Source organism: Ambystoma mexicanum, chromosome 5q (genome assembly GCF_040938575.1).
Source record: "Ambystoma mexicanum isolate Mex_15411 chromosome 5q, UKY_AmexF1_1, whole genome shotgun sequence".
Lineage (NCBI taxonomy): Eukaryota > Metazoa > Chordata > Amphibia > Caudata > Ambystomatidae > Ambystoma > Ambystoma mexicanum.
This window is the reverse complement of record NC_090933.1, coordinates 514647713-514673934: the sequence shown is the minus strand read 5'-3', so window position 1 is coordinate 514673934 and position 26222 is coordinate 514647713. Positions and strand designations below refer to the sequence as shown.

Sequence of the window (26222 nt, the reverse complement as noted above, 5' to 3'; positions counted from 1 at the left end):
GCGAGATAAAGAATCGCCTCTCAAACGAATTCTAGGCTTCGCCTCCTATCAAATTTCCAGCGTCAGGCGGTTCCACATATGAGCCCTGTTAAGAGTTTTCCCATGCCAAGCGGTCATTCAGATGTTTTGAATTTTGGGGGAATTGGGTGACCTGATTTTAGTACAGCAGATGGGATCTTGCTTTGCAAAGTCTTCTTGTTAGCGATGTGGGTGCTGCCCTTGGACATTCTCAATGGACAGCCTTCTTCTGATTGGCAACCAGTGAGGTGAGCTCAAATGGACCGCGCTGAGGACCCCATTCTTTCTTGGCATCGGGCAACGGCTGGTGGCTTTGAGCCGGGAAAGCAGCCCACACTACCATTAAGAAAAAAGGAAAGAGTTAAATGCAGGTAAAGCTATGTATAATTGTCTTGAAAGGTTTGAATTAAATCTAAAGGGCCCCCTGCACTGTGAGCGTTCCAATGGTGGACCTCCCCCCCACCCCCCCACAGAAAGCAGTGAGATATCAGTCTTTATCCTTCTCTAGTAAAGACTGGGGCGTTGAGCCTCTGCCCTTCACATCAGATGTTACTGTTCTGTTGTTGGGAAAGGAGGTTGGAGGGAGCATGTGAGGCCGAGTGTGTGTGGGCACTGCTTTTTGGTCGTGGCATGCTTCAGCAGCCATCTTTTTCAAAAGGTCTGAGTCTTCCATGGAGTTGCATCTGCCAGGTCTACGTGCTTTATCATTATCTGGCCCCCAGCTCCCAGGCTCCTTCACCACTCACTATCCTGGCTAGGGATCATGCGCGTTGAAGCCCGAAACACCAGTAGTGCCACATATTACGCTGAAAACACCTGTAATGTTGTGTTTACTTTCATTTAACGCACCCTTCCGAAAAAGAAAAAAGGGGTAGGGGAAGTGGTGTATTATAACATACACAGGGGCAAGGGATGTAAATTAACATATCAAAATGACATATGCACATTTCATTTAATTGGCTTTACATAAAAGAACAATATGCACAGGTGGAAAGGGCGTTTGCCCACGAAATGGCAGCACCCATAAAATAACCCCATAGACTTTTTGTTCTACTCGTGGACTTTAAAAAAAAATCGTGTTGGAAAATTATGAAAGGTGTGCAATTTTTAACACCGAGAATCGCTACCAAAACAAGTCCCGTTGCGACCGTTTTGCCTTCAGCCCTATGCTTGACCTTTCAACTGGTCCTATGGTCTAGCTGAACAGTGTCAGAACTGAGAGCCTGGCAGCGCGGTTCAAATCCACTGTAGTGGGCCCTCTTGCACGGATACTATTGTTCAAGTTGGACGACATAGAGAAAAATAACTTGTTTTTACTTCCGGCGTCAAATATACACATGGACATGGGGGCGGCAGAGCCCACCGTTTTGAAAACAAGTACACCTGGGTTATCTCGCCGTCCTGCTTTGAATTCTGGGAGTTCGATGATTTCCTATTGTAATTAGGACGTGTGTATATATATATATATATATATATATATATATATATATATATATATATATAATATTCGCCCGAAGGGCAGTGCAAGGTAAACTATTGCGATACAAAGTTAAGTATCGTGACTCTAGAGACTGGTGCAGTAGTAATTTGGGGCAGTAAAAGCACCTCCTAATCCAGCATGCACTTGCCGTACAGCGCTTCCCTCTCTGATAGCATAACAAGCCCCACAACAGGAGCAGCTGAAAGCCAACGTTACGCTGGCGTCGAGTGCGACGGATTTCGCAGCATTGCGTAATTTCTGCGCCACCGCTTTTAGCTGTTCGGGCAGTAGAAGGGGGCGGTTATTAGGTCTCCAGCGAAGCAATTAGAGCCCAGACACATATGCCGGGAGCTGACCTGACATTTGCCTCTGGAGGGTTGTCATAGCAGCAGCCTGCACGTCGCTGCTCGCTGCCAGGCCTCGCCGTGGACTCCGCATACAAGTTGGCCTCTAATGCAGTGCATCTCGATGCTAATAAAGTGCCCATATACTGCCACTTAGGAGAAGCTACTGCTAGCGTGTTCAATTTAGCTCTAATTCCAAAAATATTCCCTTTTACAGAATGCCCAGTCGTGAGGTAATGGTTTACTTTGGGTTAATTTGCAGTGCCGTTCACCCTACGCGGTTGCCAGGTAACCCCGAGCCGTTGCTGGGGGAAGGCTTTTCAAACACGCTTTTGTTAACACAGTGCATGGCCAGCTCCCGGGCCAGCTGCTCGGAGCCCGGAGCAGCCTCCGTTGCTGTTACGAAAGGAAGAAATGATGTGCAGGGAAATCAGGCCCAGTACGGTTCCTACCTCCCCTTGCTCGTCACAGTCCTTACAAAGTGAGGCGGATCGCACCTGCCAGACGGAAACCTCTGTTCTGTTGCTTTCAATATTTCTGTTCTGTTGCTTTAAATATTTGTCAAACCTTTGGACTTCTAGCGCTGCCCCCTCTTCCCTGTGTGCTGTGTGGTATGGTGGGACTATATTTCCCAGAAACCTGCCGAGCATTAGCCAAGCCTGGCCACTCTGGCCTGGAGCCACAGATTATTAGGCAGGGGGGACGATGTCGGGGCCTTTGAACTTTTTCAGTTGAAATGCAGGGCGAGCAACTCACACATGTTGGCATTTTCCACCGAAAAAAAACTTCTTTAATCCAGGACATCAAACATGCGCAGCACGCATGTTACAGCCTGTTTTAGCGCCCTCAGGCCCAGAGGCAGATTTTATTTATTTAATTTATTGGGTATTTGTAATGCGCCTATACACAATGTGTTTCAAGGCGCAATTTGGAATGCGCCAAAATACTGGCCCAGGTGGCAAACAGCAAGCAGGCCCTGCCATGTCCTGGTCCACCGCCTTCCCAATCTCCTCACATGAGCCACAGCGCACACGCCCTCATCCCTGCTTGCTGGTATTCGGGCACATTGGAATAACAAAAAGCGCCTTGGCGCTTGCTCACAGGGCCCGGCTAAACATTTGTCAGGGCTCGTGGGGGCCCATCTCAATTTGATTCCCGCCCCCCCATTACCTACATTTATGGTGGGAAGGCCACAGTCTGTGGCGCCCTTAAGTTGCTTAAATAAGAATGGATACAAATGACAGATTTTTAGAGGCAGCCAGCCAGAGGGGAGCAGAAACACTAAACTGCCACTGAAAAGTTAGTAATTGTTCTGTCAGCAAGGTGCTAATGCAGATGAGACCAGAGTAAAAGGAAAATAGGTGATAACACTGCTAGATGCTGTGTGCTATCAAAGGCAGTCTATAAACTGCTGCAAAGCACATATGTAAAGCCTTCAGATAAGGGGACAGCAGCCAGCAAAGGGCAGTCTGTAACATGCACACAAGGCAAAGTGCACATTTAATGCCATGATAGAAAGACATATGTTGCTGTGTAGTATGACAGAATTAGCTGCTTGTCCCCCCGCCCAAAACTCTTGAACACAGAAGAACAGAATCACAACACTGTGGGACCGTGAGGCATAGAAGGCAATGATATGTTCTAATTTGTCTTCTGGACCTGTCCAGCAAAAGATATGCAAAATCCTAATTTGCAAGATATGGAATGACATGATCAGAAGCGACCTCACAGTAAATAACATTACAAGCAGTGTCGTCAGTCTTCAATACTTTAGGACACCATTGGTAAAGATATTAAAGTAAGGTTTCACGTGTAAACCAAGAGAATAATGTGCTTTGCAATACATAAGTATTGACTATTATTAATATGCAACAACTCAATAGTTTAGTAACCCATGGGGGTTTTCTTCATAGCAAAAATAAATTGCAAACTAAATCACTTCTAGTGACACCCAATATCAGCAGAGCAGGCACAGTGAGATTAAATGATTTTCCCAGTATGGACCCATGCTGTGATTTAAGCAATTGACCACATACCTTCACAGTGATAGGTCACAAATATTTTTTTAAGTTTGGGTTTTCCCAATCATTTGTTTTTTTTCCCCAATCATTTGTTTTTCTATCAATGCCTTGAAAAGTACACAAACCGCATAAGAAACCAACCTGACATTATATACATTGTTATAGAAATAGGCCAATCAAACGAGATGTATAGCTTTATTTTCACCACCCTAATGCACAATTGCAGTAGCAGACTGCCAAGGAATGTGGACCTAAAAACAATATCATTTGATTTAAAAAAAAAAAAGAAATTCACAAAGAGAATTCAATATAAGGTAATCTGCTTGAGCCATTATTTTACAGAACATGCATTGTGATACTCCCCTCCCATTTATTATCACCCACCAATCGCACCTTTCAAGGGACCTGTTGGTTATCAACCTCTAATCGGTTTATTGAAATGAGGTTGACACAAAGCTGAACCTGTGAATGATGGGGAGCAGTGGGCAAAGTGCTGTGCCTTTTCCTTTCTCCATTTCTGCCAAAGGTTCTTTGATATAAATATCCCCCTCTCTTCCTCATTTTGCTGCTATTTGCATACTCGCTTTCCTTCACTCAATTGTTCCCTCCTTCGTTTACCCACGTCAAACCATTGCTACTCCTCCACTCCCCATTCCTCACTCACTTCCCTCCCTTCTCTCCCTTTCTCCTGCACTCCCTTTTTATTTCTCCCTGGCTATTTAGACCTCCACTATTCCCCATTCTCCTTACACTCCTGAACCCCTTGCTCTCCATCTCCCCTCCCTTTATTCCTTTTTACCCTGTATTTCCACTCACTCTTGTCCCTCATGATCTATTGCCTCATTATCCTGCCCTCGTTCATTCTCAGTACCCATTCACCCTTTTAACCTCACATGGCTCAGTTCAATCACCTTATCTCCTGCCTTCCCTCACACTCAATCCCTCCCTCACACTTCTGCCCTCCTTCATTATCCACTCTTCTGTCCCTTCAGTGTTCATGTTACCTGTTCCTTCTCTTATTTTCTCCCCACCTATCCTGCCCTTATTTCTTTTCTACTTCCGCTCACTGCCCTGTAGAGGGCCCTGAAGAGCCGCAAAAGATATGGAATTGGTGGGTTAGAGTTAAGGGGTCTTTCAACTGCCACAAACAGCACCTGATATGTTTTGAGATTAAAAGGTGAACTCATCTAAGTCTGTGATGTTCAATGACATTTCAAGTGTGTGGGGTAAGAACACTGGTGACATCTACAAAATGGTTCTGCATGCTCTAGGAATTATCCCTTTATATCGACGTCTGTAATGTCCCTTCCCATTGCCCATTTTATTGCCCATTGCATTGAACCCTATCCTTTCCAACAAAAGGTTCAGGCTTGATCATTCAATATTACTACAATTGGTAGCAAAACCTGGCGAGGGGTCCCAGATGTCTCTTGCTAGAGTCAGATCCCCAAACACAGAAAACAAAAAAACATAACTTAATTCTTTTTAGCATTTGCCCCTAAAGTTCAACATTGTGCAACTCTGCCCACTCTAGGGTCCGCCCCATGACCCACCCACCTGGGGCCCTCTGTCATTTTTGCCCATGGGGTCCTTTGACTTAAATCTGCCACTGCTCAGGCTGTCACCTCCCTCTTGCAGTTTTTGCCAACATTCTTAGCACGTTGTTATTAAATTTTATTTTATTGTTTAAAGCACAGACCTAGCTCCAGTGCAGCAGAGCGCTGTACAGAGTGTGGGTAGCCAGCGTTTGGGCTGGCATCTTTTAACAGTAGTGCAGTACTGTGAGTTGAGGTCTGTGCAACAGTATGTGTCCATTGTATTTGTATTTGTATTTATTTGTTTATATAGCGCTTTACACCAAAACCCTGTATTGTAATTAGTCCTCGGTCAGGTGTTGTTGAAAAAGCCATGTTTTGAGATTTGCAAAATTGGAGAATGTGGATAAATTCCGAGCCGACACCCAGATCCAGTTCCAGAGGGTGGGTTTGGTGTTCCCTTTTTATTCCAGTTTTTATTTCCGGTTTCCCGACATTTTTGCACTGTGGTCAAAGAGCTATTAATAATCTAGGCACTATCCCATTTCCCTCTTCTTCGTCACAGTCCTTACAAAGTGAGGAATACCAAAGTAGAAAGTCTTCAGACCAGGCAAACAGACATAAAATACACAGGACAGCAACACTGCTAAACCCACGAGACAGTAGCAGTGCCATAGGCTCGTGAGGATAGCTCAGGGGCAATGTGCTCGCCTTGGAAGCAAGACAACATGGAGCACCAGGTTCGATCCCCGGGTCTGGCGCTTAGAAACCTCTGGGTATTAAGCGTGTTATAAATAACCTATCATATCATACCCAGCAGTTTATTACTAAAAATACAAGGACTATTGATCCATCGCCTGAAGGTCTCTTAATCTGGAACACAGCAGTGAGCCCCAATGTGCAAATGTTCATGGGCCATCAAAGAGCGTGAGAGAATATTTTTAGCTGCTCCCCTAATGTAAAAGAAACGCACTGAGCTACTACCCAAGTGGCTGTCTTTCCTCAAATGAATCTGCCCGCCATGCCGGAAAAAGATCTTGCCGTGCTCAAGAACATGCATGACATAAAGAGTCTGAGTTCCTTTGAGCTATCATCAGCCAAGGGTCCATGATCTTCACAAGCCAAACGCAACAAACACATTCATGAATTCCCACGGAATCAATTCAGTTAATACAGAGCAGGTCTCCAGCATAGGTAACAGCTCGTCCTACCTGGAATGTGAAGAGGAACGTAGAGCTGCAAAGTCATTCTGAGGCCGCAAATTACTAGTTAAGACAATCCTTAATTTCTCTGGGTTTGGTAGGAAACAGTTTGTAGCATTAATAGTATTTTAACGGTGGACAGTCATAATATCGAAAAAAAAATGTCGACAAAAAATGTCGAAAAAAAAAATGTCGACTTTCGTTTTTTTTAATTATATATTTATTTTAGGGGTTCGGGAGTTAAAAAAAAGGGAAAAATTTAAAAAAAAAATTAAAAAAGGGGGGTTGGGGGGGAACCCCCCATTTAAAAAAAAAAAAAAAAAAAAAAAAAAAAAATCGACATTTTTTTTTCGACATTTTTTTTTCGACATTTTGACTGTCGACATTTTTGTTGTCGACATTATGACTATAAACCATTTTAACAAGTAGAGTTTAAATCAGATACCTGTGAACACTCAAAGGGAGTGACTGCAAGGAACAGAACACACTCCTAGAGAAAACCAGCATTGACAGTGCCAACTGTTTTGGATTTTGTGTAGACATGAGAAAGGCCTTTTCCAGGCACTGCCATAGTGGTATTAACTGGCCATCAATGGTAGCAGCTGCAAAATAGTGCGAGTACCAGGTCATATAATAGCAGTGCCTGGAAAATGGCCAATACTTATACACAAGCCAAAACTGACTGGTGGCGTTTGCCAATAATTGCTTTTAACAGGACTTCAGTGAAGGACATGCATAGTACCTATCAATCGAGTGGCAGAAAGCAGACCTGGTTAAGTCCTTTTGATTACACAAGTAGCGTGTTTACAGCACCAATTAAGTCATGAACTGTCAGACGACTGCTTTGAAAAAACATTTGCAGGCACTTCGCGCACAACGTTTGATGATAATCCTTGATGAAGGTAGCTCAAAGAGATCCCAGGATGATGTGTTCTGGTCAGGGAAGGGTAGGAAGTTATCGGGAATAGCCATAGGGATTAACATGGTCATGGGCAGTCAGTGCATGGGTAAATAACCAAACAACACCTACAGGCTTTGTGTCCCTCCACATATGCAATTTCTCCCTAACTGTACTCTAATGCATTAATTTCAACGTTTTGTTCTAATCTGCAAAAGCAGCTGTGATTGAAGCTTACCGAACGTTTGGAAGTGTTGTCCTGAACCACAGCACTGCGAGTCAGCACGGACTCTTGCTGTGGGATTTTCGTTCCCTGGAGGGGGCGGAGCCAACTGGTGAACACGTGACTCATCACCTGACCAGAAGTGCCTTCAAAACGCGCCCGCATTCAGCTGAGCGGGGCGTTTGTTCTAATCTGCAAAAGCAGCTGTGATTGAAGCTTACCGAACGTTTGGAAGTGTTGTCCTGAACCACAGCACTGCGAGTCAGCACGGACTCTTGCTGTGGGATTTTCGTTCCCTGGAGGGGGCGGAGCCAACTGGTGAACACGTGACTCATCACCTGACCAGAAGTGCCTTCAAAACGCGCCCGCATTCAGCTGAGCGGGGCGTTTGTTCTAATCTGCAAAAGCAGCTGTGATTGAAGCTTACCGAACGTTTGGAAGTGTTGTCCTGAACCACAGCACTGCGAGTCAGCACGGACTCTTGCTGTGGGATTTTCGTTCCCTGGAGGGGGCGGAGCCAACTGGTGAACACGTGACTCATCACCTGACCAGAAGTGCCTTCAAAACGCGCCCGCATTCAGCTGAGCGGGGCGTTTGTTCTAATCTGCAAAAGCAGCTGTGATTGAAGCTTACCGAACGTTTGGAAGTGTTGTCCTGAACCACAGCACTGCGAGTCAGCACGGACTCTTGCTGTGGGATTTTCGTTCCCTGGAGGGGGCGGAGCCAACTGGTGAACACGTGACTCATCACCTGACCAGAAGTGCCTTCAAAACGCGCCCGCATTCAGCTGAGCGGGGCGTTTGTTCTAATCTGCAAAAGCAGCTGTGATTGAAGCTTACCGAACGTTTGGAAGTGTTGTCCTGAACCACAGCACTGCGAGTCAGCACGGACTCTTGCTGTGGGATTTTCGTTCCCTGGAGGGGGCGGAGCCAACTGGTGAACACGTGACTCATCACCTGACCAGAAGTGCCTTCAAAACGCGCCCGCATTCACCCTTGCGGCGTTAAGCCCGGTGGTGACAAGGCCGCCAACTGTGCTGTTGTGCGGCTGTTTGGCGCTGTGGCGTAAGTGTCGGATACGGTAAAAAAACGAGTCCTTCAGCAAAAATCCTAATGAACATAATACAGATCGCGGTTATTCAGTAGGTCTGTCTTTGGACCCATGTAATTAGTGCAATAAGACATTTAAGGGTATCTGACTTTAGCGCAACTGCACTTGTCTCGGACATTATTTTTTGGTTGTAGACCGTTTGTATTTATTAGTAATTATAGGTGGTTGCATTATGCAGGCAAGATTTCCTACGTTGACGATGGGGATGCCTCCAGTTATGCATCTTGGTTGTCATAAGGGTCCTCTCAACACCTTGTTATCTAAACCAAAACCTTATTTAAATGATAAAATCGTTCCTCCTCGCTGTTCTACTCCAGTCGGTGTGCGCGGTCGGAACAGCATGAAAGCTGGTCCTAGAAGGCCGCCATTACCTGACATCAGGGTTTTTTGTAAAGACAGACATGCTATCTCTGCTCCTATTGATACGAGAGTCTCTGCTCAAGTGTGCTCTACTCCTGGTCTTGACTTTAAGGGTGTGCCTTGCCCGCCTTCTTCAAGAGAAGTGACTTCCATAAATGGTGCTTATTCAGTGCACACCAGTATCATACCGTGTGAAAATTCTTCATCTCGAGTATCCTTATCCGATAGTATAATACTTCATAATTTACCACTGACAGCTCCCGTTGGAGCAAAGGCTGACACGCCTATTTGTGTGATAAATGATGGGTAGTGGTTAATTTAGATATGGATCCCTCGAGCCTCTCTCGACAATTGTTACCTGAGAGAGCCTTATTGGATTTGTCGCAGTCTCCAGTTATGTTCTCTGATCATAATTCCGTGTGCTCGGAAATTGAAGACTCATATCATGCACCGACTCCACGTCGAATTCCTATGCCAGCAGTAGTAACTGGTAAAGTGGAGGCGATAGTGGATCCGGGAAACTTGGTGGCACTTACATTATCGGCAATGCATGTGTCCCTACAATCCTTGTCTAGACTTTTTGACTCAGTCATCTCAAAGATGGGTGAGCAATCGTCTAAATTGGATCAAATTCTAACATGGCAAGAGAGTGCTTCCATGATCCTTCAGCAAAAGAAAAACAAAAACTCACCCCTTGTTTCAACTGACACTAGTGATAAGCCGGTTGTCACTAAAGTATCCTTAGGCTCACAAACTTCCTTTGAAGCACCCGCAGGACCTTGGGTAAATAATGTTGCCACAATTGTAGCAAATTTACCTACATTGTCAGCAGTGCCCTGCATTGCAGGTATTATTGTGGATTCTATGGTTCAGGCAAATTTGAGTTCAGCGGAGCCAACGATCCCCATACCTTGTACCAGTGCTAAAGGTGACCCATGTGTGCCTTATACCATCTTTACCCCAAAAATACCTATGACTGGTGCGAAATCGATTCAAACTCCCCAGTGTAAAAAATCCAAAAACTTGCCAGCCGCTAAGAAAAATGGTATAGCTCAAACAAAGAGCTTTCCTCGACGTGTCGCACTACCGAAAAAAAGTGCGCTCATTGCATCATCTGCAGTTGCAAAAAAATACCATCAATTGGCTTTGATACGCACGCCTGTTACCACTCTACAAGAATTAAATACTATGCCTGCGTACGCCCCACTTGATGCATTGGCGGAACTAGCAGAAGACATGGATTGTCAAGCCGAGATGGCTACTCCCATGCCCACAACCATGCCTAGAGCTGATGATGCCTTAAGCGGTCTAACTGCAAGCCTGCATTTGGATTTCCATCAACAGGAGATTCGTCGTGCTGTTGATGCATATATGTCTGGCCACATTGGCATGGCACAAAAAATCGCCACTCAATCTGTGGCTCTGTCTCCTAAGATCCCCTTAAGTGCAATCAACCCATCCTTACCGAACACCGGCGTGAGTTTAACAAAAGTAGTTTCTCCCACAATCGGTCCATTGGTATCGGATGCAAAATCGATGCCGCAAACTGAATTACGGGGATCTACGAGTGCTGTTGGACGGTCACTCTTGGCTGGAATTGCCCCCGAAATTCTTGAATTGTTACAGGCTGCTTGTCAAAAAGAGCCTAAGCCCAGTGTAGTGCCTGCAATGGCTCTAAGAAACAGAGGCTCAGAGCCTGTGGCCTATAAACCTGCAACCAAGCCTATGGCCAAGCGCCCTGCTAACTTTAGCCTGGTGCTTGGCTGTAGGCCATACCCGAACCCTCAATATGTCCTAAATCGCAATTCTATTCTGAGCATCTTTTCTGATGTGCCAACTCTGGAAGATATTAGCTCGTACGACTTGGCTCTGGTTGACTTTTGTAACATTTCGAAAACGAATGTTGTGCGTATTTGGATGGACTCACGTATCGTCCAAAACGCTAGATGGGGGGCCCAAAAACAATTGTATGATCTAGGTTTTGAGGTATCATTGGATGCTACTGACCCAGGTGCTCCACATCAGCAGAAATTAGTTCCCCATGTCCACCACAAAAATCCTGCTTATGAGCGGCAAGATGAAACATTGTGTCAGACTCCATTAATCCAGCATTAGCTAGGGCATGCTGCTGAGCCCTGTAATTTTTCGATTATCAGTTGGAATACGAGGGGTCACTCTAAGCTTTTGAATAATGATCTTAGCTCACTGGCGAAGTATCAGCTAGTTTTACTTCAAGAAACTTGGTTGACTACCGATCCCATCTGGGATGCTCATGATGTGATTTCTCTAACGGCCAATAAAGGCCTGAGTGGTAGGCCATGTGGTGGGCTCCTAACTGCAATACAGGCAGATAACAACGCTAGTATTTATCCATGGGCCTCACCTAATGCCTTTATTCAAATGACAAGACTTAAATTATCCACAACACTATATGCCATTATTAATCTCTATTGGAATCCAGTGGGGATCACGGCTGAATGCTTCTTGAAGGCCTTAAATGATATGTTGACTGTGATCCTATTGGATGGATCAGTTCAAAAACTTTTTATTGCAGGAGATTTTAATTTGGATTGTATTAATTTAACCAAACAAAGCCATTCCATTCGTATAAAACAATGGGAACAATTTAGTAAACATCACAATCTTTTAAGGCTGAACGGAGCTTTATACTCTGACATCCCTCCATCTTCAACATGGTCACGGGGCGCATCGGCATCCATTATTGACTATATGTACACGAATGCGTCCCTGTTCCATGATGTTGTGGATTTTAAAATTGTGCACTCTGAACTGAGTGATCATAAACAACTCACAGCGGTCTGGCAGTATAATAGCAGTTGCAATTCGCAAAGAGACAGAATGTTGCAAAATCAATTTTGTGTGAACAATGCTGGTAATAGACTGCGATGGACTGAGAAGTCAGTTGAGGCCTTTCACTTTTATTTGACACAGGCAGTAGCTGCTACATCCCTCACTGCTGACTCCCCAAATGTTTGCTACTCTGACATGCTACAAGTATTACGGTCCCACGTCCCTTGTTGCTCATCTAAACAATCATCGAAACAAACTATTTGTGCTCAATTTTCACACGTCTTTGACAAAGAAACGAGAGACTATAAGCGCCTTTTTAGACAACAGAAGAGAAATGTATTGAATCTCCCAGTTAATATTCGTCACAATCATCTCTCCAATATTAAAACAAAGTATAGAAATTGGGTGAAGGCAAGGCGTGCGAAACTTTACCACATTGATAGCCAGCTACTTTTTGTTGCGGTCCAAGGTAAGAATATTTCTAAAACCTGGTCTTATCTTAATCAAGTGACCTCGGGCTACCAAACAATAATTCAAGCAAATGAAGTATCAGAGCATGGCTGGATTGCTTATTTTTCTAATTTGTATAAATTACCTGTCCAGGATATATGTCTAGATAGTTCTCATTCTCTTCCTAGATTTCATTTAGATTTTGATCTTGAAGACATTCTTTTTTACATCAAGAAAGCGAGCAATTCAGGCGCATGTGGTCCAGATGGTTTGTCTAACAAGATGTTTAAAGCCTACCCACAAGTGTGGAGTCGTATCCTGTTTACCATCTTTAGCCTCATCTTGAAGTCTCAAAAATTACCGTCGACCTGGACGCATTCTATTATTGTTCCTATTTATAAAAAAGGAGATAGGAAAGAGCCGTGCAGCTATCGACCTATTGCACTTCTAGATGCGCCAGGAAAAAATTTTTCTCGACTGATTTTAAGAGACTTTAAGAAGTGGATTTCGCAGGCTCAACTTAATGATCCATTTTAATCAGGCTTTGTGACTGGTTTAGGCACCATCCCAAACATCATTACGCTACAAATGCTCCTTTCTGATCACGCAGTCCAAAAGCAGACCTTGTATCTAGCCTTTGTCGATTTTCGGGTGGCGTTTGACTCAATTGATCGATCACTGTTACAGCATAAGTTGATTGGGCATAACTGTCCTTCCTCTTTATTGTCCCTAATTAATTTACTACACTCTAATACTACCATGCAGGTTCGACTTAACTTGAATGGTGATCTGACTTCAACATTTCGAACATTTAGAGGGCTTAAACAAGGATGCATTTTGGCGTCATCTATTTTCAATTTTTTTATCTACGACTTGGGCGTAACTTTGAGTCAAATTGTGAGTGATGCACCTCGATTAGGTCGGCATAAGGTTCCTTATTTATTTTATGCCGATGACTTGATTCTCTTCTCAAAAACCCATACAGGTCTGCAGAAACTTTTGCATAGCCTTGAAACATATGTAGACACGAACCATTTGACGATTAACACTAATAAAACTCAAATAATGGTTTGCAAAAGGCATGAAAAGTGTAAAGTTAAAACCTTTTGCTGGCGATTACACAATGTTCCATTGGAACAAGTAACCAACTACAAGTATTTGGGCACTTATGTAGTGGATACTTTATCAAGCATTGACCCTGACATAGAGATCCAGGGCAAATTACGGTCCTTAATTGCGCAAGCAAAGATACTTATGGCCAAATTTGGCAAATTTACGTGTAAACATATTCTCACCTTTTTTTTACAGAAGGTGACACCAATCTTGACCTATGGGTCTGAGGCTCGCAGTCCTAAACCGGTGGAGTGGTGGGATAGAATTGAATCCTTGTTTTGGAAACAGGTATTACATCTGCCCGTTTGTACACCTTTACCATTGATTCGATTTGAATTGGGATCCCTCTCATTGTTTTCATTCGTAATTTGGAAATATTGTGCATCTTTCCGCAAATGTCTTTTGTCCTTAGAGCGAGCAGACATTTTGGGAAAGGTAGCCTGTCATCTTTTAGAACAAAATCAGACCTTTTCAAAACAATGGTGCACTTTTACTATGAATGCAATGTCTGATGCATCAGTTAACTTGGAGTTACTTTTGAATAATGAGGCTCGTGCCAAAAAGAAAGTTCAGCAATACGATTGGATTCTGACCCAAAATAAATGCCTCAACTACAAGGATTTTGATCGAGCGCTATTTGGGCACAAGCAATGTAGAACAATGTCTGACTATTTGGCTAAATTTCCTTGCTCAAAAACTCGTCAGAAGTTTCTCCGTTTTCGATTGAACCTTTGGCCGACATTAGATGTTCAGGCACGAAGAAATCAAATTATGCAATCAGAAAATGTATGTCGTTTTTGCAAGGTGATTGACAAAAGAGAGACGCTGGAGCATTGTTTAGTGTTTTGTACAAACTTAGCTACTATTCGACAAAAATGCTTTGGGAATTTCTTTGAAGACCAAACTGTTCATTTTAACAAGAATTTATGGCACTGCATTTTTTCAGCAACTGCCCTAAAAACCAAAATAGCAATTGTGCGATTTTTAGATGAAATATTTAGCATATACCCAAAGCCAGTGTAATTGAGAAGCACTAAATTTGATTTCTAACTGTAGTGAATGAACAAACTGTAAAACATTTTTTTATGAATTGTAGTGCTTTAATACTGTGATATCTGATATTTGAAAGGTTGATTTTATTAACCATATAAATAAAAAAAAAAAATAAAAAAAAATTAATTTCAACTTATAGGTGTAATAGCCAAAACTAACAAGAGGGCTAGGGGAACAATGAAACCTGGAAGGCACATGACAAATAAGGATTCATCAGCTTCCAAACCACTGAAGTCCTCATGAATGCTCTAAAATGTGCCCTTGGCACGTAGTGGGCGGACATAAACCATGCTGGACGGCCAAGATGGCGGAGAGCGCAGACACCTAGCGTGTTAGCTCCTGTCCCCATCTCCTTGCCTGGAATGATTTGGACAGCCAGCAGTGGCCCAGATCCGAGAATTCTCTTTGGAACCGTAAAGTGATTGGAACAGTGGTGACTCATTCATGGAGGCGCACCTCAGATGTGAATAAAATCCTTCATTGAAGTCTTTAGCAGCCCTGGATCCACAGTCCAAGATGGAGGCAGCAGCATGCTGGTCGTAGGCCGTAATGTGATGTCACCAATATATACGGAAGGCTGCAGCCCTCAACCGAGCTCCTAAATGATAGACTCACTGGGCTAATCTCCTCCTGAAGCCCCGCTGCAGCCGTCCCCTTTGGGGAGAAAACGACTTCCGTACATGGAACGGGGTGCCTTACAAAGCATGGCACATCTGCTGAGTCAGAGGTCCTTGTCAAACTGATGCCGAGACCTTTTGTCTACTTTGAAATGTGATGGACTTGCCTAGGTAATGACACCAGAAAAATAATTTAAGAAAGAAAGAGTGTATCCCTTCAGGTGGCTGTTAAGCGAGGTTCAAGTTCATTAGAAATGAGTGGCGCACTGCCCGGCGGGCAAATTGCAGGTGGCAAGCTTCCAAAACGACACCGATCCACTTGGAGATGGGTTCAAAGCAGACCTCCTGTGGGATGCACAGGCTGCTCTGAGGTAGTTGTTTAGTTTTTTGGGGAGATTAAGCCACTTAAGAATACCTCCAATCCGTTTAGTCCTGGTGGAAGGCTACATCACTTAAAACCAAGTACATTGTTCGTTGCACTGCCTTGCAGCCATGAGCAGGTGCCCTTAGGACTGCACAGATTGCCTGGAATGTGCAAAGGACCTGTGTAGCAAGTCCAGGGCGGCTTAGATCATATTTTAAGGTGGACGCATTTGGTCTTGTGGGATTCACCACAGCCAACAAAATCTCATGGTTGAGAACAATTAGTTGTTAATCTGTGGCTTTCATGGTGCAGAGCGAGTGGTTGTTGGAGTCCGCCATTATGCATATCACTTTCATCATCGGACCATCAGATGATGGTGTGACAGCAACAGGCATTGCACAATGTATATAGTGCAGTTGGAGGAGGGAAACGGTCACGAATGCGGCTCCAAGGGTTCTGGTCCCTGCAGTCACAGGAAACATTTATAGAAATGAGCCGCACTAGCTCCACAACGGGTATAAAATAAAGCTCCTTTTTTATGCCAACTCTAATTTTCTTCTTTCTCATTTTCATTCTGTTGTCCATTCTGATCGTTCTACAGGACCCAACCCTCTGTATTTCTCCAATAGTTTTACTTCTTCTAGGCACTCTATACCCCTGACCCCAGTGGTCGAAGTGTGCAAAAATCAGTAGTGGAACCATGTTGCCTGCTAGTCTGCCCCCTCTCTCCACAAATCCCACCGCAGCCCCCGCTCCCACGCTCAATCCAAACCCCCAAACAAGCACACCTGCTGTTTACGGGAATGTTCAGATTCAACTTCTTCCTACACTTTTATTTTAAAACAAAACCATTCCTGAACGCTTTCTTTTCAAAATAGAAGTATAGGAGCAGTCAAACTTAAAAAATAAAAGTAGAGAAGCACCGCTCCCGCCCACTTCGACCACTGCCTGCCTGGCCCAAATTCTTCTTGACCCGGTTGGCTCCGTCCACTCTCGCGCGACCATTCTAGTATTATGTTATGCGGTACCTACTATCTATCCAATCACACATAGTCATTTGTCTGGGCTAGCCAGTCTTCACTACCACATAGACTTCACGGTCCTATTCCACGAAGCCTGGTCCTTAGTCCTCTGCCTTTTCACTACCTACAGTATGACTTTGGCTTTCATTAACGGCTTGCTAGTTTATCCGGTCACGTCTACACTGATGGTTCACAACTTTTCATTTTCATGCCCTTCCTTCTCCAACCAGTTGCACTCCACTATTTATAATGGTCTCTCTGCTGCCCAGCTTTGGCTAGCTTTGGATATCTTCCAGCTTCATTCATCCAAACTACTGATATGGAAATGATATTTCCCCTCACTGCTCACATGAATCTAGGTGATTTTACCGAACCCAAAGTTTCGACTTTCCAAAAGTTCGACTTTTTTATTTTTAATTTCCCACAAATATATATGTGGCGGGAGACCCCCCCGACCCCCCGCCTTAACTATACATTTTATATATACTTTACCCCCCCCCCCAATATATATATGCGGGAAATTGTGGGTCGAACTTTTGGTGTTAAGTAAAATAGTTCTAAACCGCTCACATGCTTGTCTCCCTCGCTGTATTGCCTCTTCCTTCTCTTTCTTTGTCTACCTCCCTACCCAGTTAGATTTTTTTTTTTTTATAATCATTTTTATGTTTTATGTGCGATTGTGGATATTTAAACAGCCCCAGTCTTCCGGGTGCTCTACCGCATGCCACATACAGCAGCTGTACATCTAGAACTCTTTGTGGGGTATTTGTACTGCTCCATTCTTCTGGGTGCCGTATGCTGCGGCACATATTACAGCTATATATTTCGGTACATTTTGTGGTATTTGTGGCGCCGATCTTCGGATTACTATAATGTGAAGCACCTCCACCAGATACACATTTATGGGTGATTATGGGGTATTTGCAATGCCGGGCTCATGGGTGCTATGCCACAGGGCAAATACAGCAGCTGCAGATTTAGTGGTTGTTGTCTGGAATTTGTACTGCCCCATGAGTTTAGGTGCAACACTGCGTAGTTCATACAGTGGCTGTACATTTAGGATTCTTTAGTAGATATTTTTTATTTCCCCTTGATTCAGAGGGAGGTAGTGGGTACATCCCGGCTATACATTGTGGTTAGTGCTCAAAGTCCTTAAAATCGCTGCAATTATTGCTGGCAATGTACAATCCGTTATACGCTTCTAGTTGTGTCATGAATTTACCATATGATGATCAAATTGTCAAAGTACACCACGTGCCATTTGGATGGGATTTGTGCTCAGGACGTGTCCAAAGCTGCTATTACAAGAAGCCCAGCTGGTATCCAGGGGAGTGGAAAGCAGTGGGTAAACTATGGGATCAGGGTAGTAAAGAAAAGGCGGCTGGGTGGGATACAAATGGGGGACTGAAGTTTCAGTGGGAAATGTGGTGCAGGCGAAAGAGGGGCATTAAGCCTGCTGAGCTTTTTTTCAATTGTTAACATATTTCTCAATCCTCTGTGTTCCTTATGCTATACTTCCTAATGAAGTCAATATATCATTTTGCTGAAAAGATTTATATGATCTAATCAAACTTTAAACCCACAAATACTGTGCATCCCGTTTCAGGTGCCCCGTCCTCACCTTCACTCCTATTTTCCTTTACTTTAAAAAAGGTTTCTCAGGATTCTGTCTTCTCTCTCATGAGCAGGCTTAACCCCTTAAGTGCTAAGGACGAGTATGCTTCTCCTATTTGCATAGAATTTCATAGAGGTCAGCATTTAAGGGATTAAACCCACGTGCTCTAGGGAGGATGTACTACCGACTTGTGTTGCACAACGCCATACAGAAGCTCTTTCCAGCCTTATTATGCGTTTTGTTAGTCTTTCCCTCCCTTACCAAGCGCTCGTCCATCAGGATTTGAAAACTACTATCATCACGGCCCTGCTCAAGAAGCCTTCTCTTGATCCAACAGAACTGGGGACCTATCAGTCATTTACAGGTTTACCTTGGACGGTTAAGATTCTTGAAAAAGTGGTGCTCACACAACTAATGGATTATGTAGAGAGCAACCAAATCTTGGACCAGTTCCAATCGAGCTTTTAACCCAGACGTGGGACTGAGGCAGCGCTGGTATGTTTGGGAAGATCTCTTACACTATACTATACTATGCTGATCAAGACTACTGATCCATCCTGGTCATGCTAGATGTATCGGCCTCATTTGATATGCCAGATCACACAATTCTCTTGCTCGAACTTTATGAAAATGTGGGAGCTTCCAGTCCTGCCTTTATCATTATTAGGGTATTTATTTAATGCGGGGTACCAGAAGTAAGGAGATGGACACAAAGTTAGTGAATTCACAAATGCTTTTATTTAAATAATAAAGGGGGTGGGAAAAATGTCTCACTAGCCCTAACTCAACAAAACTAACTAGTGGACCAGTCTTTGTTAGGATGCCCAAAATAATATCCACTGTCCTGTGTCAAAAACCTATCATGATCCTCACACTCAAATACTACATAAGCTACTTTGAGGGAAAATATGTTGTAGGCTGCCTTTCTGCGGCCTTCCTTCACCATGAATGCACCACTGTCTGTTTGGTACAATGATGCCAGTTTACACTTTTAAGGAAGTGACCTTCTTCCTTTTCTATTGACAAATGATACCAATCTCCAATGCCAAAGGGATAATCCACTTCCCTGGTCTTTCCTCTTTCAAGGGGACCATCAACTTCCATGGTCTTTCCTCTGTTGTTGGGACCACTTGCAGTCACCCAGATTGTATTCTCTAGTTCCTAGCTGACTTATTTTTCTGCAATTGCCAGGGGGACAATCCCCATCCCCGGTCTTTCGCCTGTGCTACTATCCCACACCCTACGCGATTTGGTGCCCATACAAATCTTGTCCCTGGTCCGGTATGAATCTGTTGATTCCTCATTCTGTGTAAGTGGTGACAGAGGGCACGGTCAACGGCAGGCTCCTGCTGACTATTCTGAGCTGCATGTTCGGGTTGGTACAGGGCATCTCGAAGAGTGGGAAGAAATTACTACTGATATGCACGATCCTGGCGAAAAGATATATATTAATGCCCTGGTCGAGTCCTGCCGCGCCGACTCTGTCCAAGTGGTTAAGAGACTTGGCTTGGCGTTGCGACATGGAGCAGAAGTACTGTAGAACAATACCTTTGGGCTCCCGACCCGCTGCCATTTGGGGCCCCGTGCGGGACATGCTGTCTGCTAGGGAAGGGGCTGCCTAATGGAGGAAGTGTACGAAGAGGGGGCAATGTTTGGAAATGGTGCCAGGGAATGCTGAAGAGGCCAGAGGCAGCTTAAAAAATGTGTGGTTGATGTGTGGGGAGTGTGAGGGTACAGGTAGGCGTTTTCTTTTCCTCTGCTGACAGTGATATGTAACTCAAGTTGTGGATCTTGATGTCAAAATGACAGTGCACCGAATTTATGTTGTTGTGAACAAGAACCTATTTAAATAAAGTTTTTTGTAAAAATTCTGTGTAAGTGAGCCAGAGTTTTGTTGTACATGAACAGTGGTTTGCATCACGCTATTTCCTTTAGGGTATGCAGGCATTCTGCTTACTCCAATCCCCTATGCCGGTTTCCCAGGTTCAGTGCGATGAGGTAGTGTTTCTGCCCTGCCTTCCATTTGTGTGCAACTGAGGAAAGGTGTTTTATTTATGCAGGATAAAGAGAAAAGGGGGATGGCGGTTGGATAAGATCTGGCGTACCTTCGTCAGTTCTTTCCTACCAGTATGTATCACCCCCCACCAGCTGGGTAAGCCTCCTTCTTCTGGGCCTCCCTGGGGATTTCGTTGTACCGGGCTTACCACCCTCAACCAGTTTGTATTCCCTCTGCCGGTATTTTGTCTCTGTTGCCCTTTGCTGTGCGGTTCTTCCGTTGCCAGGCGCTGCTTTTCCCTGTCGGACATCCCTTTGTCGGCTCACGCTATTGTGGCTTACCTTGGAGGTTCTATGTCATTTCATCGACGGGTGCAATTTCGATGGTTTTTTTTATGAGTATGTTTTACCGAAAAAACTCATTGAAATTGTTTATTTTTTATTTTTGGGGGGTTCCCCACCCAAGCCCCCATCCCCTATTATTTATTCCCGACACCCCCGCCCCTTATATATACTTTTCCAAACCCCCTCTATATTTCGATGAGTTTTTTCAGTAAAATGTACTCGTAAAAAAACATCAAAATTGCACCCGTCGAAGAAAGAAAGGATGTAAGAACATAGAACCCTTGCTGGTACAACGTTATTACAACAACAGCATGTTTTTCACAGAGTTTTGTGCTGAAACCTTTCAGCTGAAAAAACTAATCTAAAAATATGGGGCGGGGTGGGTAAGGGGATATAAGAGGAAGGGGTGTGGGGAATATGGACTAGATAATAGGTAAGTGGGCGTTTGGGGGGACCCACCAAATATTAAATAAAATAAATCGATGAGTTTTTTCGACCGAAAATATTCAGCAAAAAACTGCCAAAATAATCTGGACATGTAAGAACATAGAACCACCTTGCTCACCCCTTTCTACGTCTGATACCGCAGTCCGCGTTCCAACAGGAAGCTTCCTATCCTGCATACGCCAGAATTCACACTCCCCGATGGGTGGCTGAGTCTTTGCTCGCTCCGATTTCCATCTTCCGGTGCTCCACTTCCTTGTTGGCGACCCCCGGGGTTCTCCGCCTACAAAGTCCCACATCTGGGAAGTCAGCCCCCCCCCCCAACCGTCTTATGTATAACTCCTACATTCACTTTCTCTCACCCGTTACACTTCTATAGTTCCTCCTCTGTATTCCTTCTACTTCCACCACTCCTCTCCCAACGAACAACCCCTGGGTTTTGTCCTTCCTTTCTTTTATCATTGGTCCTATTGTCCGACATAAGGAAGGGACTATAAAGTGGTTTTGGATCCTCTCATCTTCCTCCATCTGGGTATAGATTCTTTGCCACAATACTAGCATTTCCTATCACTGGTGTCATAAAACAGTAGTACATGTAGCCATGTGGAATATGGGTTTTTAATATAGGTGTTGTTTTGGGATCACGTAGGAATTGTCGTGATTTTGGTTTGGGACTAGGTCCTGCTCCCTTGACAGAAGTGACAAGAGGTTCTAACTAGTTCCATTACTCTTTTATTTATTGCCTTAAAATTATTCCAGAGCTTCCTCTCTGGTAAAACCCAGAATGTGAAATGGGGGCCTTTCGATTTAACCTCTTGCCCAGTTATATGCTGATTTCCATAGGGATCCTCCTCATCACCTCCTCTTGTTAATATCTATATTCTGCCCCTAATGTCCCTCATTCGGAAATTCAGTATCCAATTCCAATCATATGCTGACGATACCCAATTGGTTTTCAAGGTATCCGGCCCTCATGACCCTTTTCATCAGCTGCAGACTTGCCTTGAGGGTGTTAAATCATGGTTGACTGAAAATAAAATTCAACTCTAATCCCACAAAAAAAACAGGATTATCCTTTTTGGCCCAAAGCATTTGCTAAGTGACCTGTCTGCATTACCCGCCTTCTTCTCGGTTACTTGGTTTTCCTACAACCTTCACTAAAAAGATTGCAAATTTGGGAACCACTTCGGACTCAAAATTAAAATTATCTAAATCAATTAGTTAATCTGTCATTTTTTTCCATTTGGCTGTTGTTTCGCGTCCTCCCTTTTCTACCCAAGGACCTGCTACAGTGATGGTTGCGTTGGTAAAGACCTGCCTGGATTATGACAACGCATTAAATTTAGGCTTAGCAAACCACCTTGTACATTGTCTCCAAATCCAGCAAAACACAGCCATCTGACTTATTTTTCATTTTCCAAGACATTTTTCGATTTCCGGCTACCCATCTGCCAAAGATTTACCTTCAAGATTCTCTGTTTCGTCTACAACTGTTTCCATTGCCTGGTTACACAATATCTTACACAGAAAATTCACCCTTATTGACCTACACATACGCTTTTATCAGCACAGCTCCACCTTTTAACCACTTCCCCCTTCCTGTGGTACCACAAGAGGTGATTGAGGTTTTTCTGTGGCAGGTCTTTGCCTTTGGAATCATCTCCCTGCCCGCCTCGGATCCTCCAGTTCTCTGCTAATCTTTTGCAGGAATTTGAAAATGTTCCCTTTTATCTAAAACTTTTTTCCCCTATCTCTGCTCAATGCTCTATTTATGGAACATCTGATGCAGTGCATTGTGACCAGTGCACTGGTTTAATGTTTTGCACGTAACAAATCTCAAAATCAAATTAACTGGAGTGAAAGGTGGCCTTGTTTCAGGGGGCTCAGGTGTAGTGGGAAACAGTAATGGCTAATAAACGAACCACTCACCTTCCCGTTATTGGTATGCTTACTCGTGGCTTGTCCCAGGTGAGACTGGTGAATTAACTGTCAAATAAAACCTTTTCTGGGCTCTTTTCTGTTTGATCCTTTATTGAATTGTAGCTACCTCCACAGATGTAAGACATTGTTACCATGCGCAGGTTTCTGCGCCCGGGATTACATACTGGTTGATTGATGTATCCTGACTGAATTGGAGAAAGCATTAAATGTCAGTGTTCCTAATGCCTGTGCTCACTGTTAATTGATTCAAAAGTTACAATATGTTGTGTTCAAAGGGATTTTATACTACTGTGCCTTGGACAGATAGAGGCAAATTGTTATCTGGCCCAAAAGAACAACCCTCTTTCTGCCTTTGCGTCCGAATACCCCCGGGTCTGGTGCGCAATACAAATAAATAAACAAACAAACCACGGTCTGTGGGGTGAACGTGGAGCAAGGGGAAAGGGTGAGTGAGAACGGTGAAGGCAAGAGACAAACCAGGAGGAAACAAGTTCAAGTGTACAGAGAGATCCAGCATGTAAAGATAAGGGCATTTTGATCAAAGTAGGCTTCCCTTTACAGACCGATAAAAGTGCAATGCTTTAGTGGTACTAGTTGAAGTCATGTCAGAGCCAAGAGTCGGTCATGCGCAGGATGAATGCAATAAAGCAATAAAGAGACTTAAAGCATTCTTTTCTATTTCTGAGGTTTTATAAAGTGCAGTGCATTACCGTAAAGGCCACCATGGTGTCCTAGAACTGAAGGCAACCCATTAGAAAGTCAAGCAATAGGCCCATGGTGGCAGTTAGTTTTGGTAAGCAAGTATGTCTTGAATCGTTTTTCTGAAATGGCTCGGTTTAGAGACAGACTTGAGATATGATCAAGGGGAAGAGCCTTACATTCCGTAGCTTCTAAGAAAGAGAAGGCCCGTCCACCAACATGTCTTGTCTTTATTCTGCATACAACAAAGAAGACAGATTGATGTTGATCTCAGGGCTCAATCAGGAGACGAGTCTGACCCCAGCATAGACGACCCAGGATTACCAGGCGTGGTGGAGGCATGTACACGTGCAGTCCGAAGTCAGGAAGAAGCTTCGAGACGTCTCGACATAAGCACCAAAAGCCAAGAAAAGCTGTCAAAACCCCAGAGAATGTAAGGGACTGTTTTCCAACTGAGAGGGTGAAGATGGAGCGAGGGAAGGCAGGCTGACCAAGATGTGTTTACTTCACCATTCCCATCCTTTCACTTCAATTAAATCTACTCCCTTATTCTCTGTCAATTCTAATATATTCCTCTGACTTCACCCTTTAGTTTTGAGTTCTCTCTTTATCCCCCAGCCATTACAGTCCATAGAGTGAACCCAAACCGAGATATCGAGTAATGAATCCAAAACCCTAGGTAGGCCTAGGGGATAAGGCGTGGACCATTCATTACTAATGAGGGGTTTGGCTCCAGCATTTAAAATCTCGCACGCATTGCTTTGAAGTGGCTCCCATTTTGAGGGCAGGTGTAACCGTCCCTCAGTCCCCTTGGTGTGGGCCACGCGGTCTGGATTTTTTTCGATCTTACTGCTTCGGTCCGCTCCTGTGATTCCCTGTTGGTGACCTTTGGCCCTGGCCGTGCAGGCTCCAAGATTTCTGTGGCCGCTATTAGCCAGCGGGTCAAGCTCACCATCTCAATGTGTTAGGGCATAGTGGACTCTTCTCTACCGTGAGTGGTGCAGGGTAGGTCCACCAGGAGTGTGGCCTCTTCCTGGGCTGCTATACAGGGAGTGTTTCTCTTAGACATCTGCCGGGCTGCAACGCAGGCTTCTCCCTCCACCACCACTGCCACCTTGCTATTTCTGGGGAGGGCTCTGTGTTTGGCTCTGCGGTCTTGGGTGTTGTTCAGTGAACTGTGTTTGTTCGGTTTTGTAATAAATTTCACTAGTGTGCAGTTGTGTGGTCCCGTGGTCTTTTTTAGTCTGCCTCGACCAGTCCGGGCTTGTTATCTCATCATTCGTACAGACTTGGAAGAGGAGGGGACAATGGCCTAATTACTTACTGGTAATCTTCATTACCCCCAAGTTGTTCTCTTCCCCGTGCCAGTCCTACTCCCCTCTACCCCAATCCTGGAGGTGCGCCTGATCGAGGACTTGGTATCGTAACAGAATGTAGAGGGTTTTGTCCTGCCAGAAGGAGGGAGAGGAACATTGCTCAGGTTAGCGGGGAAAGTGCCATGCCCTCTATTTTTGGTTCTGGACCTTTCTGTGAGGTGGGACACCTCATTCGTATGGATTGTTACGAGGAAGAGTAGGACTCTGGGTAATGAAGGTTACCAGTAAGTAATTCGTTAATTCACTCGCAGTGCAAAAGAACACATATGAGAAAGCGATTGTGCAGGAGTAACGAGCCTAAAAGCACTGAGAATACCCTGAGTGCAGATGCAGAGGAAGCCCTGCTCCAGGAGCAACACCATAACCCTCTGCCTCGGCCCCATTGCGCGCTGACCAGAACAGTCTGAAAGGCCTCGTGTGAAATGCTCCATTTTAAGGACGTCTGCTCGGCTTTAATGAGGGTCTGACCTGGACTTTAGAAGGCAGAACGTTCTAATTTGAACCATGGCTTTCAGAATGCCAGTAATAATTGTGATAATATGCTGGCGGCCAGCGTCCCAGGGGACTATTTGTCAGCTGACGTGACAGCGGAGGAACCCTGGGTAACCACTCTAACTGGCTACTGTCAGCATAGACTGCACACTCATTGTCATGAACCCTGTCATTTCGTGCTCATCTGCACATTAGCATCTGGCATTTTACCAGCGTTTTTGTTTGAAGCCTGTTGCTTAGCAACAGAACGCACTGACAGAACCATGAACTGTCTTTGCCCTGTGCCTATGCGTAGCTACTTGTGTGCTTGTTTTCACCGTGTCCCCACGTGATTTACATTAGAGCATTTAAAAAAGTATGTTAAAAAAAAAATGCACACGGTTTAGGTCAGTTGGGTGTGGGGCTGTCTACGCTGCCCCGTAATAATTTACTAGCGTGTATGGGTTCTTCTGCCGACAAGCCCTGTGGTACAGACTGGTGTTGCTGTGCAAATGCACGCACATGTATCAAAATACCCCAACTATGTTCAACTGAGCACCACTCATAGGTTCTCGCTTTTGAAAACATATTATACAAGCATTGGAAAAGCCAATATTTTGGGCTTTTGTGTAGGTATTGGATAGGCATTAGGTAGGCACTAATATAATGGTACTACCTGGCCATAAGAGTGCAACAACTGGACAATGCAGTGATT

General features: G+C 44.3%; 1 protein-coding gene across 9 annotated transcripts in view; it reads left to right on the top strand.

Moving 5' to 3' along the window:
• Window positions 1–26222, top strand: part of NOL4 (nucleolar protein 4) — a 692229-nt gene that overhangs the window by 642167 nt on the left and 23840 nt on the right. For 3 of the 9 annotated variants that reach the window (XM_069620993.1, XM_069620989.1, XM_069620990.1), the window contains one exon: window positions 13761–13853. The exons of the other annotated variants lie outside the window; for them this stretch is intronic. In XM_069620993.1, coding sequence (XP_069477094.1) covers window positions 13761–13853 — 93 coding nt within the window. The remainder of the gene's footprint in view (window positions 1–13760; window positions 13854–26222) is intronic. 9 annotated transcript variants of the gene reach the window in all.